The sequence below is a fragment of the Echinops telfairi genome, unplaced genomic scaffold, assembly GCF_000313985.2.
Source record: "Echinops telfairi isolate 266 unplaced genomic scaffold, ASM31398v2 ScPeMD7_2291;HRSCAF=2852, whole genome shotgun sequence".
In the NCBI taxonomy this organism is placed as follows: domain Eukaryota; kingdom Metazoa; phylum Chordata; class Mammalia; order Afrosoricida; family Tenrecidae; genus Echinops; species Echinops telfairi.
In genome coordinates, this window is record NW_022106189.1 from 1,489,759 (window position 1) to 1,503,582 (window position 13,824).

The 13,824-nt window shown below is 43.1% G+C and overlaps 1 protein-coding gene across 1 annotated transcript in view; it reads right to left on the bottom strand.

The window, feature by feature from the left end:
• Positions 1 to 13,824, bottom strand: part of TDRD12 (tudor domain containing 12) — an 82,203-nt gene that overhangs the window by 25,055 nt on the left and 43,324 nt on the right. Inside the window, exons 13-15 of the mRNA XM_013005202.2 lie at positions 8,843 to 9,028; positions 8,112 to 8,268; positions 7,510 to 7,637 (exon numbers count right to left, since the gene is read on the bottom strand). Of these exons, the coding sequence (XP_012860656.1) occupies positions 7,510 to 7,637; positions 8,112 to 8,268; positions 8,843 to 9,028 (471 nt within the window). The remainder of the gene's footprint in view (positions 1 to 7,509; positions 7,638 to 8,111; positions 8,269 to 8,842; positions 9,029 to 13,824) is intronic.

Sequence of the window (13,824 nt, forward strand, 5' to 3'; positions counted from 1 at the left end):
ATCACACAGGCTGGTGTGCTTCTTCTATGTGGGCTTTGTTGCTTCTCAGCTGGATGGCCACTTGTTTATCTTCAAGCCTTTAAGGCCACAGATGCTATATCTTTTGATAGCTGGGCACCATCAGTTTTCTTCACCACATTTGCCATGCACCCATTTTGTCTTCAGTGGTCTTGTTGGGAAGGTGAGTATCACAGAATGCCGGGTTATTAAAACAGTGTTCTTGTGTTGCGGGAGTACTTGAGTAGAGCCCCAATGTCCATCTGCTACCTTAATACTTAACATATAATTATATGTACATAGATCTATTTCCCTATTGTTACATATGTTTACATATGTACATGACTGTTCTTAGACCTCTATAAATGTCCTTTACCTCCTATTTCTTTCTTCTATTTCCTTTTACTATACTCTTGTCTCACCATCAGGTTCGACCTTCAGTCAGCTTTCGTTAATTTCTCTTGGCTATATTGCCCTTGATCAAGTCCCACCAGGTATCCTACATCCTCCTCGCCATCGATTCTAGATCACATGTTGTTCTGTTGGCATCCCCCTTTGTTTCCCCAGCCCCCTCTCCTGTGTTGCCCTGGAACCGTGGGTCCTATTGTTTTTCCCTCTGGATTGTTCACCCTGCCTATCTTATGTAGAGAGACATGCAAAAGTATTAATAAACACAGAAGCAAAACAAAACAACAGCAAAAAAGAAAAACCTATTAATAGTTCCAGGTCTGTTTGTTGACCTCTATGAGTGTTTTCCAGTCTGATGAGGTGCCACACCCTGACCCCAAAGTCCATTTTTGGGATTCCTCAGGGACTTCATTGCTTTGGTCCCTTTGCTGCTCTGTTACACCCCCTTAAGTGTTTCATCCTGGTGTGGTGTGGTAAGATCAGGCACAATTCCCACTGTTTTCTCCAGTGTTGTCCCCCGTAGCGCTATGGGTAGCGCTATGGGTCGGTGAGGGATGTTGTGTCTTGTGGTGGGGCTGGCCCTGGTCCTCTCTGTGCATTGGCTGCTCCCAGCAGGAATATCATCCTTGGGGCTTGGTAGGCCAGGATATGTTCCACTCACTCTCCTTCCCTGTTACTGTACTCCTGTGTGTTCTGATCAGACTCGCCCCTCCTCTCCCCGAGCCATAGTTTCAGTGCTGAACATTTTCTTTTTGGAATCAATGTTGTCAGCTCCCCCTTCCTCCTCACCCTCCCTTGCTATGCCCCTAGGTAACTATTAAGCCAGTCACCGTCTCTCAGATTTACCTATCCTGGATTTCACAAACAGAAAACCATACAACACACAAACAGGAAACAACAAGAACTGTCAACAAAAGCTGTCAACAATAAAATAAAAAGCAATCAAAAAACGAAAATACTGAAAACTTAAGCAACTTTAAAATTGGTCAAAAGGGAGGTCAAATCCCCTAGCAGAGGGGTCTCTGGCAGGAGACAAGCCAGTCAGGGTGCAATGTAGCAATGATGAAACATACAACTTTCCTCTATCCTAAATGCTTCCCCCATCACCACTATCACGCTCCCAATTCTACCTTACAAATCTGGCTCTACCAGAGGACGTGTACTGGTGCCTGCTGGAAACACAGGGAATCCAGGGCAGATGATTGCTTCAGGACCAGTGGTGTGAGTGGTGATACTGGGAGGGTGGACGGAGGGTGGGTTGGAAAAGGGAAACCAATTACAAGGATCTACGTATGACCTCCTCCCTGGGGGACAGATGGCAGAATGGTGGGTGAAGAGAGACATCGGACAGTGCAAGATATGACAAAATAATAATTAACAATTAAGGGTTCATGAGGGAGGGGGGCGGGAGAGGGAGTAGAAAAAATGAGGAGCTGATGCCAGGGGCTTAAGTGGAGAGCAAATGTTTTGAGAATGATGAGGCCAATGAATGTACAAATGTGCTTTGCACGATTGATGTATGTATGGATTGTGATAAGAATTGTATGAGCCCCCAATAAAATGATTTTTTTTAAAAGGGGAGGTCAAATGATAAGGTAGAACATTTTAATCTGGCTACACCTTCCATAATCCACTTTACAGTGCTGTGTGATAGCAAGGCTATTCACATGTCTGGACTATGTTCAATGGGGATTTACCAGAGGCTTAATCCATGTGGGGACTTTGGGCTTCCACTCTCTTCGATAGTCTTCTGCAAACTGGGTGTTCACAATTTAAGCTGATTATCATTCTCTCCTTCAGCTCTGGATATTATTATTTACAATCCTGGGATCACGCCAGCTGTGCTTCTTCTGTGCAGACTTACTTAGATGGCTGCATGTTTGAAGACAAGTCTTTAAGACCCCAGACACTGTCCTTTCTGATAGCGGGGCACCATCTGATTTCTTCACACATTTTGCTATAGTAGCCTTATTTTCAGTGATCTCTTCAGGAGGGCTAGTATCAACGAGGGCCATGTAATTGTTCTTAGACTAGGGCTAGAATTAAGCACGAGCCCTAACTCCATGGTTTACACATGTCTGTGGTTCACTTTTATGTGGAATAAGTCAAAGAATGCAGAATTCTTCAGAGAAGGGTTGCTGTTGGGTGCTGTCAAACGGCTCCGACTCACAGTGACCCTATGCACAACAGAAGGAAGCACCACCGGGTCCTGCCTCATCCTCACAGTTGTTAGGTTTGAGTCCACTGCTACGCCACCATGTCAATCCACCTCTGGGAGGGCTTTCCTCTATTTCACTGCCTCTCTCTTTACCAAGCACGCTATCCTTCTCCAGGAACTGGTCTCCCCTGACAACATGTCCAAAGTGCATGAATCTCAGAGAAGAGTTAGAGAAAAGGAAATACTGCCTTCTGAAGTGTATAGACCTAGAAAGAGGGGAAGTTGAGAAACAAATAACTTCACAGTTTGTTATTTTTACTTACTAATCATTTCTATGATTTTCATAGTAATATTTTACTTACCTTTGTATAATAAAGTATTAGTGGCCATATATAAAATCTTTAAACAATTGTTTAGAAAAAGATGATGTACCAACAGAAAACGAGAAAAGACAATAAACACAGTCAGGGTGCGATGTAACAATGACGAGAAATACAACTTTCCTCTAGTTCCTAAATGTTTCCTCCCCGCTCCCACTACCATGACTCGAATTTGATCTTGCAAGTCTGGCTAGACCAGAGGATGTACACTGGTACAGATAGGAACTGAAAATACAGGGAATCCAGGACGGATGAGCCCTATAGGACCAGTGGTGTGAGTGGCAAAACAGGGAGGGTAAAGGGAGAATGGGTAGGAAAGAGGGAACCGATTACATGGAACTGTGTGTGACCTCCTCCCTGGGGGACAGACAACCAAAAAGTGGATGAAGGGAGACGTCGGACAGGGCAAGATATGACAAAATACCCATTTATAAACTATCAAGGGCTCATGCGGGAGGGGGGAGCGGGGAGGGAGGGGAAAAATGAGGACCTAATGTCGGGGGTTTAAATGGAGAGAAAATGTTTTGAGAAACGATGTACAAATGCGCTTTACACAATTGATGTGTGTATGGATTGGGATAACAGTTGTATGAGCCCCTAATAAAATGTTAAAAAAGAAAAAAAGACAATAAACCTATTAGGAGAATAGGTACAAATGAACAATATAAATTAATGTCCAGCTTATGTCGAGAGAGAGACATGAGGTTACAGAGGTTCACTGTGTCAAGAAGGCTGGTATGTGCATGAAAACAGGGACTATACAAGGCAGTGTACCAAGAGGGAAACAAGCACTGAGGGAAATAAGACTGGGACGTATGCCCTGACTGGTACGGAGGGAATCTGGAAGCCTAGTATTCCACGGCACTGCCACTCTGATAGTTGGAGATGTAGTCTGAGTACATTTTCCTGCGGTAGTCTATCATTTTCCAGATTCTCCCGTAAAAGCTCTGCTGCCTTAAAGTGAGCACATGATTGAGTCTATCTCCCTATAGAAGCAGACATTACTCTTACTATTTGCTCTATTTCTTCTCACCACGGCATCTAATCCCTCTCATACCTTCCTCCAATAGTGGATGGGTATAGGGGGACTTTATCCCCCATGCCTGGATTCAAAATGCTTGCCTTAAGCCTGAGTTTTGGCTTGGCTATATTAATTTGGTCATTAAATTTGCCTTGACAGCTTTCAATGTATAGAAAATCACGTGTAGCCACTGTAGCTCTTTTGGTTTTTATACATAAAACAAAAGAGGGAATTGCGGGAAACAAGGAAGATTTCTCCCAAGTTGTCTCCCCCAAATGTGTCCCAAACTTAGCTGCTTGCTACACATGGCAAATGACTATACACTTGGAGGTCAACAGAAGTAGGTCAGAGGTTATTCTCCCTAAGGGTTATCAGCCATCCAGAGCAAGCAAACACCACTGTTTATCCCACAAGTAGGGCCCACTGCCTTTTGATAAGGGTAGTAGTAAATTGTTTCCCTGAAGGAGAGCCCAGGGAGGTCAAGCCCACTCAAGGGTGACCAAGGTTAGGCCACCATCATGAATCTACGGTGCGCCCTTCTTGTCACATGTATACCTCTAGCTCCACCCTTTTCTATCATGTGTACACAACCTAGCTCATCCCCTTCCTGTTACACTTATACCCGTGGTATATCCCCCTCCTATTGCTTGTATTACCTTTGTACAGCCCCTTCCTGTGACATGTGACCTGTAATCACGCCCTCTATGTAGAGATAAGCCTTGGCTAGCAATAAAGCTGGGTCCCGCTCTCTCCAGGCCACCTTGCCTCTCTCTCCGACCCTTGACCCATGCTGTGCATGGACCTGGCTGGTTAGATCATGGCCATCCAGGAGGTAAGCATGCTACCATGAAATGTGTCTGACTTCTTTATTTTGCTCTCTGTCATTCTCCATGACTTTATTATAATCCTTATATATCTTAACTGTACAACTGTGCCTCCTATCGAACCCGTTTAGTTGCGGGGAGAGGGGTGGGGGACTGGCCTTGCCCCACATACCAGAGTCCTAGTTTTGTACATAAGAACCTGAGCCTTTGTAGAAATGAAAGAAGTCTGTCCAAGCTCACACTGTCACAATAAGTAAGGAAGTCTGGACTGAACACAGCACCATCCTCAGTCCCAAATGAATGCTCTTGGTCACCAAGTATCCTACACTTCCCAAAAATACCTTAGAAGAATACAAGTCTTTATCCACTATTCCTTTCCTAAGCGTTTATCCTAAAAATACACCGTGCAAAAAAACATGTATATTGCCTCTATGCAAAATATCCAAAATAGGAGATTTTAAAATAAATGATGTCATGCCAAGAACAAAGAGAACATGATGAAGACTCACATCGCTGTTAACTGGAAAATACAAGCTACAAAGTAGTGCATAAAAAAATGGTCTTGAAAAGAATGGAGGCAACATACGTACAAACATGGCTGATTCAATCGATGGATGGATTGTGATGAGTTGTACGAGCCCCCAATAAAATGATTTTTCAAAAAGATCTTAATCTTATTATATATATAACTAATAGAATTTTTTTAAAAGGCACAAAAACAGCAAGAATAGTAGTATTGCCTCTATCCATGTATAACTATTGATTTTGATTTAAAATTCTGTTTTCTATTTCTCAAATTTTCTGAAATAAGAATAATTGCTTTCTTAATCAGAAAACCTTTGGCCAAAATATTTTTAGAAAATTCCCCTGGAAAGGATTCAAGAGGAAAGACTTTAACACTGGAAAGGAGATTTCAGGTATGTCTTTTCTCTTCTTAATGACAGGTTAAAGGGTAATTTCTTTTTTACCCAGCTTATTCCTCAATACCCCCCACCCCATATATTTGCCAGTTTTTTTTCCTAGTCTATGGGTTTTCTTTCTACTTTTTTGATGAAATCTTTTGATGCATCAAGTTTCTAATCTTTAGGATGCCCAGTCATGTAGGGTTCTGTGTTCTCAGTCTTGACAGTGTATTTATGACATGTATTAGAGGCCCTCAATTTGTCCCTAGTTTTTCTTTAATGATCTTTATAATTTTAGGTTTCACATTTAGGCCCTTGCTCTGTCTTCATTCATTTTCATATACAGTGTGAGATACGGGCCCTGCTTCGTTTGCTAAAGAAAGATACCATCCCATTTAATAAGTTTCAGTCCTTTGTCAAACCTCACCTTTCCAGAGGATGGACTGACTTCTGGGTTCTCAATCCTGCTCCACTGGTCTAGGTGTCTGTCACTGTACCAGAACCAGATTGCTGCTCCGCTGTGGCTGGGGAGCAGAGATTTTCACGTGGGGAAACATGAGGCCTTCTACTTAATTCTTCCTCTCTAGTAGTGCTCTGCTTATCCAAGGGCCCTCATTGTCCAGTGAGCTACACATTGAGCTGCTCACTGCAAGGTCATCAGTCCAAAGCTACCAGGAGAAAGATGAGGCTGCCTGCTCACATAAAGATTTAAAAGCCTTGGAAACTCGAAGGTACAGTTTAATTCTGTCCTGTAAGATTATAACTATGAGACAGCATCAATTTGAAGGCAATGCATTTGGTTTGGGGGTTGCTTATCCGGAATCTCTTTCCTTTCCATATAAAGTTGATGAATAGCTTCTCAGTCTCTTTAAAGAATGATCATGGAAGGAGTACAGTATCTCTGTAGGTCACTGTAGTATTAACATTTTCACAATGTTAAGTCTCCGCAGCATGAGCATGCTATGGCCTTCCATTTACAGGAGGACTTGAAAATGTTCAAGGAAAGTTTTAATTAAAAGAAAATGACCGGGAATGCACAATTCATATTTAAGGCGATTTAATCATGGTAGTGGCAGGGGATGCTCTAAGCTAGATGTGGTGGTGACTGTACAATTCCCCTTGATATGATTGAATGATCAATTTACTCTATTGCATGATATGTAAATTATGTGCCAAACAAACTATTGGAGAAAAAAAAAAGACGCATTATTGAACACAGGCCTCTTGGTCTCTCAGAGTAGTGTTTTGTAACTTTTTTGTATACGCCTTTAAAATTTTTCTGATTATATTTATTCCTAACTATTTTATCTTTTGTGTGGCTACCTAGAGGGTAGACATGTAACCTGGGTGAAGGGACGGCAGTGGACAATCAGGGAGATCAGCAAAAAAGATGAAGGCAAAGACAGACACTGTGCGGAGTACGCGGGTTTAAAGTGTCAGTGGTAAACACCATCACACACACCATCCTGCAGTCAAGGCCATAATTATACTCTGTGGGTGGAAACATGCAAGTCCAGCAATTGTGGGAAGGAGGATGGAACCATATCCAGGAACAGATACATACAGAGACTGAACAAGAGGGCATTTCTACACATGTATTTCCTGTGCTGTAAATCTCTCGAATATAGATGACGATGAAGCAGTTATAGAACTTCCTTACTCATAACCAAACTCCTTGGGGGAATGAGTCAACGGGCCTGGGAGCTCAGGGCCATTGTCTTGGGAAGCACCAAGGTTGAAAACAAAAAGAAATGCATGTACATATAGATTAATCTACTTTTCTGAATATTGTTGACATGTACATGGATGCCGTACTTACTTGCTCATTGGCTTCAGAGAATAGTACTTCCGCCTCGTCCAAAATCAGGTGACAGAGTCTAAGGAACAGCAAACTTTGATACGTATAGAGTCTTAAGAGGCTATGTGGTGTGGTAACAATCACATCACCTACATTGTAAAGGAGAAGACAGTTCACATTGTAGACTTCCCAAAGGGTTTCATCACATTCCCTCTGCTGGGATCCCACACTCTGGGAAGGCTCTCTGGTTAAACAAGCAAAGAGAGGTTTTTCTCTTTTTGTAAAGAGGCTTTTCTTTACTCAAGCACGTGAGGTCCTGCCTAGCCAGGTAATGATCAAATTAGATTAGCGTTGCACCAAGTGGGCGACCCTGTAGGCAGAGGGGCTTCCGTCGGTGCTCACGAAATAATCCCTTGATTGAAGCTTTCTCAGCGAGAGACAGAGTCTTCTGAATCTATGACCACCCAAAGGGAAACACCAGCTGCTCCCCATCCATTTTATTAGGAGTGACAATAATCCAGAGCCCCTGACCAGCGAGGCCTGGCTGGGCCAACGGCCACTAGCTGCACCATACAAGCCCAGTGTCATCGGTGGCTCCCACGCCCACTGGGATGGACGCTTACACCCTCTTGGAAGCTTCATGTTTTTGGCTTCATCTTTGTGAAGTCCAACTGTTAACAGCACAGGATGAAGGGGCCTGGAGGACATGCTGTAGTCTCCCAAGACTTCAAAAATAAACTGGGCCTTTTTCCACCCTGGGCACACGATGACTGCCAGAGGCTGCAAAGACAAAGACAAAGAGAATGTGGCTAGGTCCCCGGAACTTATTTCTCGGAAGAGCCTACAAAACATCAGGGACAAACATCCTTTGGGACAAACCTATACAGCATTCACAGCAGCTCCTTGCACAGAGCAGGAACTCAGGAAGAGTTTGTGGTCATCACCGTGCAGGTCAGAAGAGTTAGAACATTGTTTCATTAAAGTAGGTTTAACAGATAATGGAATACTATTCAGCTATACAGAGAAATGACGTTCTGATACATATGACCAAGGAGAACAATATGTCGAGTTGTCGAAGGGACAAACTCTACATGATCCCACTTACCTGAAAGATCTGGAACAGGCAAATGCAGAGAGACCACAGTGTCCAGTGGCTACCAGAGGGGGGTGGTGGGGGAAGATTTGGAAACAGAGCGGTGATGACTGCCTAACACTGTGCACGGCATCAGTGGCACCAGGGAGAAGAAAGGAGAGAGTAGCTCGGAAACCAAATGGAGCAGCCTCACCAAATGCCAGACCTAAGATTTTTAAATAAATAGTCTTTGCGGTGAAACAAAAATGGTTTTGAACTTACTCCATGTCTACTTGGCAATGATTTATAGCAGACTTCTGTTTGCAAAATCGTCAGCACTGGGGGGAGGTACAACAGAGGGTCATTTCCACTGTGAGAGATGACCACCACATCACAGCCACGAGCTATGGGAGGCCAAGAGTAAGACTCGGTGTGGCTGGGTCCTGGGTACTTATTTTTCTGAAGAGCCTACAAGACACCAAGAACAGCCCAAACAAGCCACAATGAAGCACAGAACACAAGCAACACAGCAGCCCACCCTTCACTCGGCTCACTGGACAGCGCTCCAGCAGCACCTGCCAGACTGGGAAGTCACCCCGATCTTGTCTCTGCACCAAGCACCTGCCACCAGATACCCACTCAGTTCACTGGGGTCCGATTTAAAAGGGTCCAATAACTAGCCCATTAATCAGATGCTTATCAGGGAGAAAGGGTATGGCCATTTCTCCTATCTCCTACCATCTGCCAGTGCATCAGCACCACCGGAAAAGTTTGTTGTTGTTTTTAACATACTGGTTGCTCATTTTAACAAAGTTCTCTAACCATACCAATAGCACTTTACGGTGGGCTGAACAGATCAGCACCACCATTATCTCCACGAAGACCCCTCACCAGACTCCGCATCGGGCTCTTACTCTCCGTGCTTGGCATTTATCCGTCCCTCTCTTCCTCAGTAGCTTCCTGACCAAGTGCGAAAGGCACTGAAACTGACTTGAGACTCTGCATAGCTACAGCCTACCCTCTGCTTCCCTGAGACGTGAGGACGAACTTGTAGGCTGGAAGCGATTTTCACCAAAATACTGAGGTTACTACTATTCTAGTGTTACTGTGGTTGGGGCGGGGCGGGGGTTTGAGGAGAGGGCACCGATGTGACTCTGGCTCACATGTGAGCTGATCCTGTGTGTGAGACCAGATACTTCTCTGGAAGCTTTCATGAGCTCTGAATCCTCCAAATTTAAGTTCTTCACCAGAATGGGCCAAATATCTTTCTTCATCACTTGTGCCAGGCTGTGATTGTGGCTGTTAGGTGTTGTCGAGGTCTATTCCAACTCTAACGCAACAGAACGTAATAGGACCAGGCCCTGTGCCATCCTTACAACGGCTCTCATGTTTGAGCCCATTAGTGACGCCACGGTGTCCATCCCTCTTGTTAAGGGCCTTCCTCGTGTTCGCTGGCCTCTTCAGACAGGATGTCGTCTCCAGGGGCTGGTCTCTCCTGACAACCGTCTTTGCTTCTATGAAGCATTCTTTCTTCCAAATCAGAATGTTGGTTCTTTTGGCAGTCCATGGTACTTTCTATACCCTTCACCAGCACTATTCAAATGCACCCATTCTTCAGTCTTCTTGATTCAAACTTTCACATACCCTGGACCAGGTCAGGCACACCTTAATCCTCAAAGTAACATCCCTGCTTTTCAACACTTTAAAGAGGGTTTGTGCAGCAGATGTATTCCTCAATGCAATGCATCTTTTGATCTCTGGACTACTGCTTCCATGAGCATACATGACAAAATCCTTGGCAACTTCAATCTTTTCTCCATTTTTTCAAAGGTATTCACTTAAATATTTTTATGAAACAGTCTTATGTTCATAGTACTCTACATTATACTTATAACAGTTGTCAAATTTCAATTCCATTCTTGGAAACATTTTTCATGCTCATCTGTTCAGATCACTGACAGCACTTCCCTCATTTTTCCCCCACCTCTTCTATATCATCAAATCGCTGTCTTCTTTCATTTTAAGATCATTTTATTGAGAGCTCTTACAGCTCTTATAACAATCCATACATCAATTGTATTAAATATATTTGTACATATGTTGCCAGCATAATTTTGTAAACATTTATATTTTATATGAGCCCTTGGTATCAGCTCCTCTTTTTTCTCCTCCCCCTTGTGGTCCCTTGATAAATTATACCCCCCCTCACCCTTGTGATCCCTTGATAAATTATAAACTATTATTATTTTATAATCTTATATTGAAAATACTGTCCTTTCATGTCCCTCTTCATTTTTTTTTTTTAAAAAAGGGAAGTCACACAGAGTCACACAGGTCAGGTGACTAGATGGGTGGAGCAAAAGACATGCTGTATTTTGTCAAAGACTGGTGCACTGAGATGGCTGAGTAAGCAGGCGCATTGTCATGGTGACAAAAGCAGTGGATCTGCCACAAATCGGGCCTTTTTTGTCACACTGTTACTCTATGTTTTCAGAATCTCTAAAACAAATGAATATCATCTGGATCTCTGACTTCACTTGGTGAGTTTTTGTGGGTGAAATGACAATGGCATCTTCCACTGGCTTAATTGATGTTTGCTTTCAGGGTGGTAAGAATAGCATCATGTCTAGTCTGTCACCAGTAATGACCTTGGAAAAAAGTCTGGGTTGCTCTGAAGCTGTTCTTTCAAGGCATAGCATGATTCCACTTGATGATCTTTTTGCTGGTCAGTCAGAAATCAAGGCACAAATTTCGCATCATCCCTTCTCATGCCCAAATCTTCCATCTCAATTCACTGAACTGGGCTTCAAGACAGGCCAGATAACTGCCCATCTCAGTCTTTTCTCCATTTATGATGCTGTTACCTATTTGTCCAGTTGTAAGGATTCTGGTCTTCTTTATATTGACTTGTAATCCATAGGACAGCTGCAATTCTTGATCTTCATCAAGAGTGTGGTAATTATATACTCTGCTGTCAGCTTGAGACGATTATGGGTGAAGGGGTGGAGTCTTGCCTGTCAATCAGGTTGCAGCTTGATAACCTCATTTGGAGGCACTAAGGAAATAAACAGCTCGCTGGAGGTGGAACACGCACACTCTCCCTTCCTGTTAACAAGCCACATGGAGCTATGCTGATGGAGCCAGAGCCCTGAAACTGGAGGAGCCATGTGGAGACCCATGCCAGTGCTAAGATGCTTCCACCGCCACTGGATCCACTAGACTTTCCACTCACTGGCCTGTAATCTTCCTGCACTTGGCATCACTGCATGTGTTGCATGAGTCTGAAGAAGAATTTACAGACAGGTACTGGCATATGAGCTAACATTGGACTTATGGACTTGATCTGGACTGGGCTATATTTCCTTAATGTACGATTACTCTTCATATAAAGCTCTTTCCTATGCATCTATGAGTGCCTATGACTTTGTTTCTCTAGGTCTACCCAGACTAACACAAAGAGCTTCAAGTCCTCCTCACTTTCAGTAAACAAGTTTGTGGCATCTGCATATTGCAGAGGGTTAATAAGTCTTCCTCCAATCTTGATGCCACAGTCTTGATGGAAGCCACCCACACTGATGATCTGCACAGCCTAATGATTGAACAAGGATGCGAGAGCATACCACCCTGCTGCACACCTCTCCTGATTTTAAACCATGCAGTGTTCCCTTGTTATCACAAGTGCTTCCTGATCCATGCACAGGATCTGCATGAGCACAGTACAATGTTCTGGAATTCCTAGTCTTCTCAAGGCTATCTATCGTTTGCTATGAGTCACACAGGCGAAGGCCTTCATCTAGTCAATAAGACACAAGTAAACATCTTTCTGGAATTCTCACTTTCAACCCAGATCCAGCTGACATCAGCCATGACATCCCTTGTTCCCAGTCCTCTTCTGAATCCAGCCTGAACCTCTGACCAGCTTCCTGAAACTGCTATTGCATGAACTTCAGCAACATTTTACTTGCATATGATATCAATGATATTGTTCTATAATTCAAGCATTCTAATGGGTTGTCTTTTTTGGAATAGGTGCAAACATGGATCTCTTCCAATCAGTTGGCCATGTAGCTGTCTTCCAAATTTCCTGGTATAGACGAGTGAGTGTTTCCAGTGCTTCACCAGCTTGTGCAAACACTTCAATTGGTATTCTATCAATTCCCAGAGCCTTCTGTTTGACTAAGGCTTTCTTTCAGTGCAACTTGAACAATCTTTCTTTATTTAGCACTACTGGTTCTTGCTCATAGGCTGCCTCCTGAAATGGAGTGTTTCTTAGTTCTTTTTGGTACAATGAGTGACTCTATGTGTTCAATCCATCTTCTTCCCCTCCTGTTTTCTTTTCTTTCTTTCTTTCTTTAACCATTCTTTCAATGTTCCCTGTATCTTCAATATTTTCTCTATAGAATCTTGTACCGTTGCAGCTCAAGGCTTGACTTTTCCGTTCAGTTGATGACGTGCTGAACGTGTTCTTCCTGTGTGGTTTTCTAACTCTAGGTCTTTGCACGTGTCCCTGTACTATTTGTCTTCTAGAGCTGCCCTTTGAAACGTTCTGGTCAGTTCTTTGACGTCTCCTTTCTTCTGTTTGCTTTAGCTATCCTACGATTTAAAGAAAGTCTCAGGTTCTCTTCTGACATCAGCTTCGATCTTTTCTTGCTCTCCTTTTGAATGACCTTTTCTTTCTTCATGAATGAGGTTCTTATGTCCTCTCACAGCTCATCACGTCTTCTGTCGTTAGTGATCAATGTATTGAATATGCTCTTGAAATTCAGGTGCGAGGTATACTATGCTCAAAGTCATATTTTGGCCCTCAAGGACTTGTTTGATGATCTCCAACTTTAACCTGGACTTACATGTGAGCAATTAAGTAATTAATGGTCTGTTCCACAGTCAGCCCCTGGTCTGGTTTTAGCTTCTGACACTGAACTCCTCCAGCATCTCTTCCACAGATATATTCAATTTGAGTTCGGTATACTCCATCTAGATTAGTCCAAATGTATGTATAGTCAATGTTTGTTGTTGAAAATAAAGGTACTTGCTATGAACATGTCATTGGTCTTGCAAATTTCTATCATGTGATCTCCAGCTTCACTTCTATCACTGAGTCCTTATCTCTAACTACTGTTCCTTCCTCTTTGTTTCCAATTTTTGCATTCCAGCCACCAATAATTATCAATAAATCATGATTGTGCATTTGATCAATTTTAGACATTGGTAGAATTCTTAACTTCTACATCACTAACTTTTGTGGTTGGTGCTTAAATTTGAGT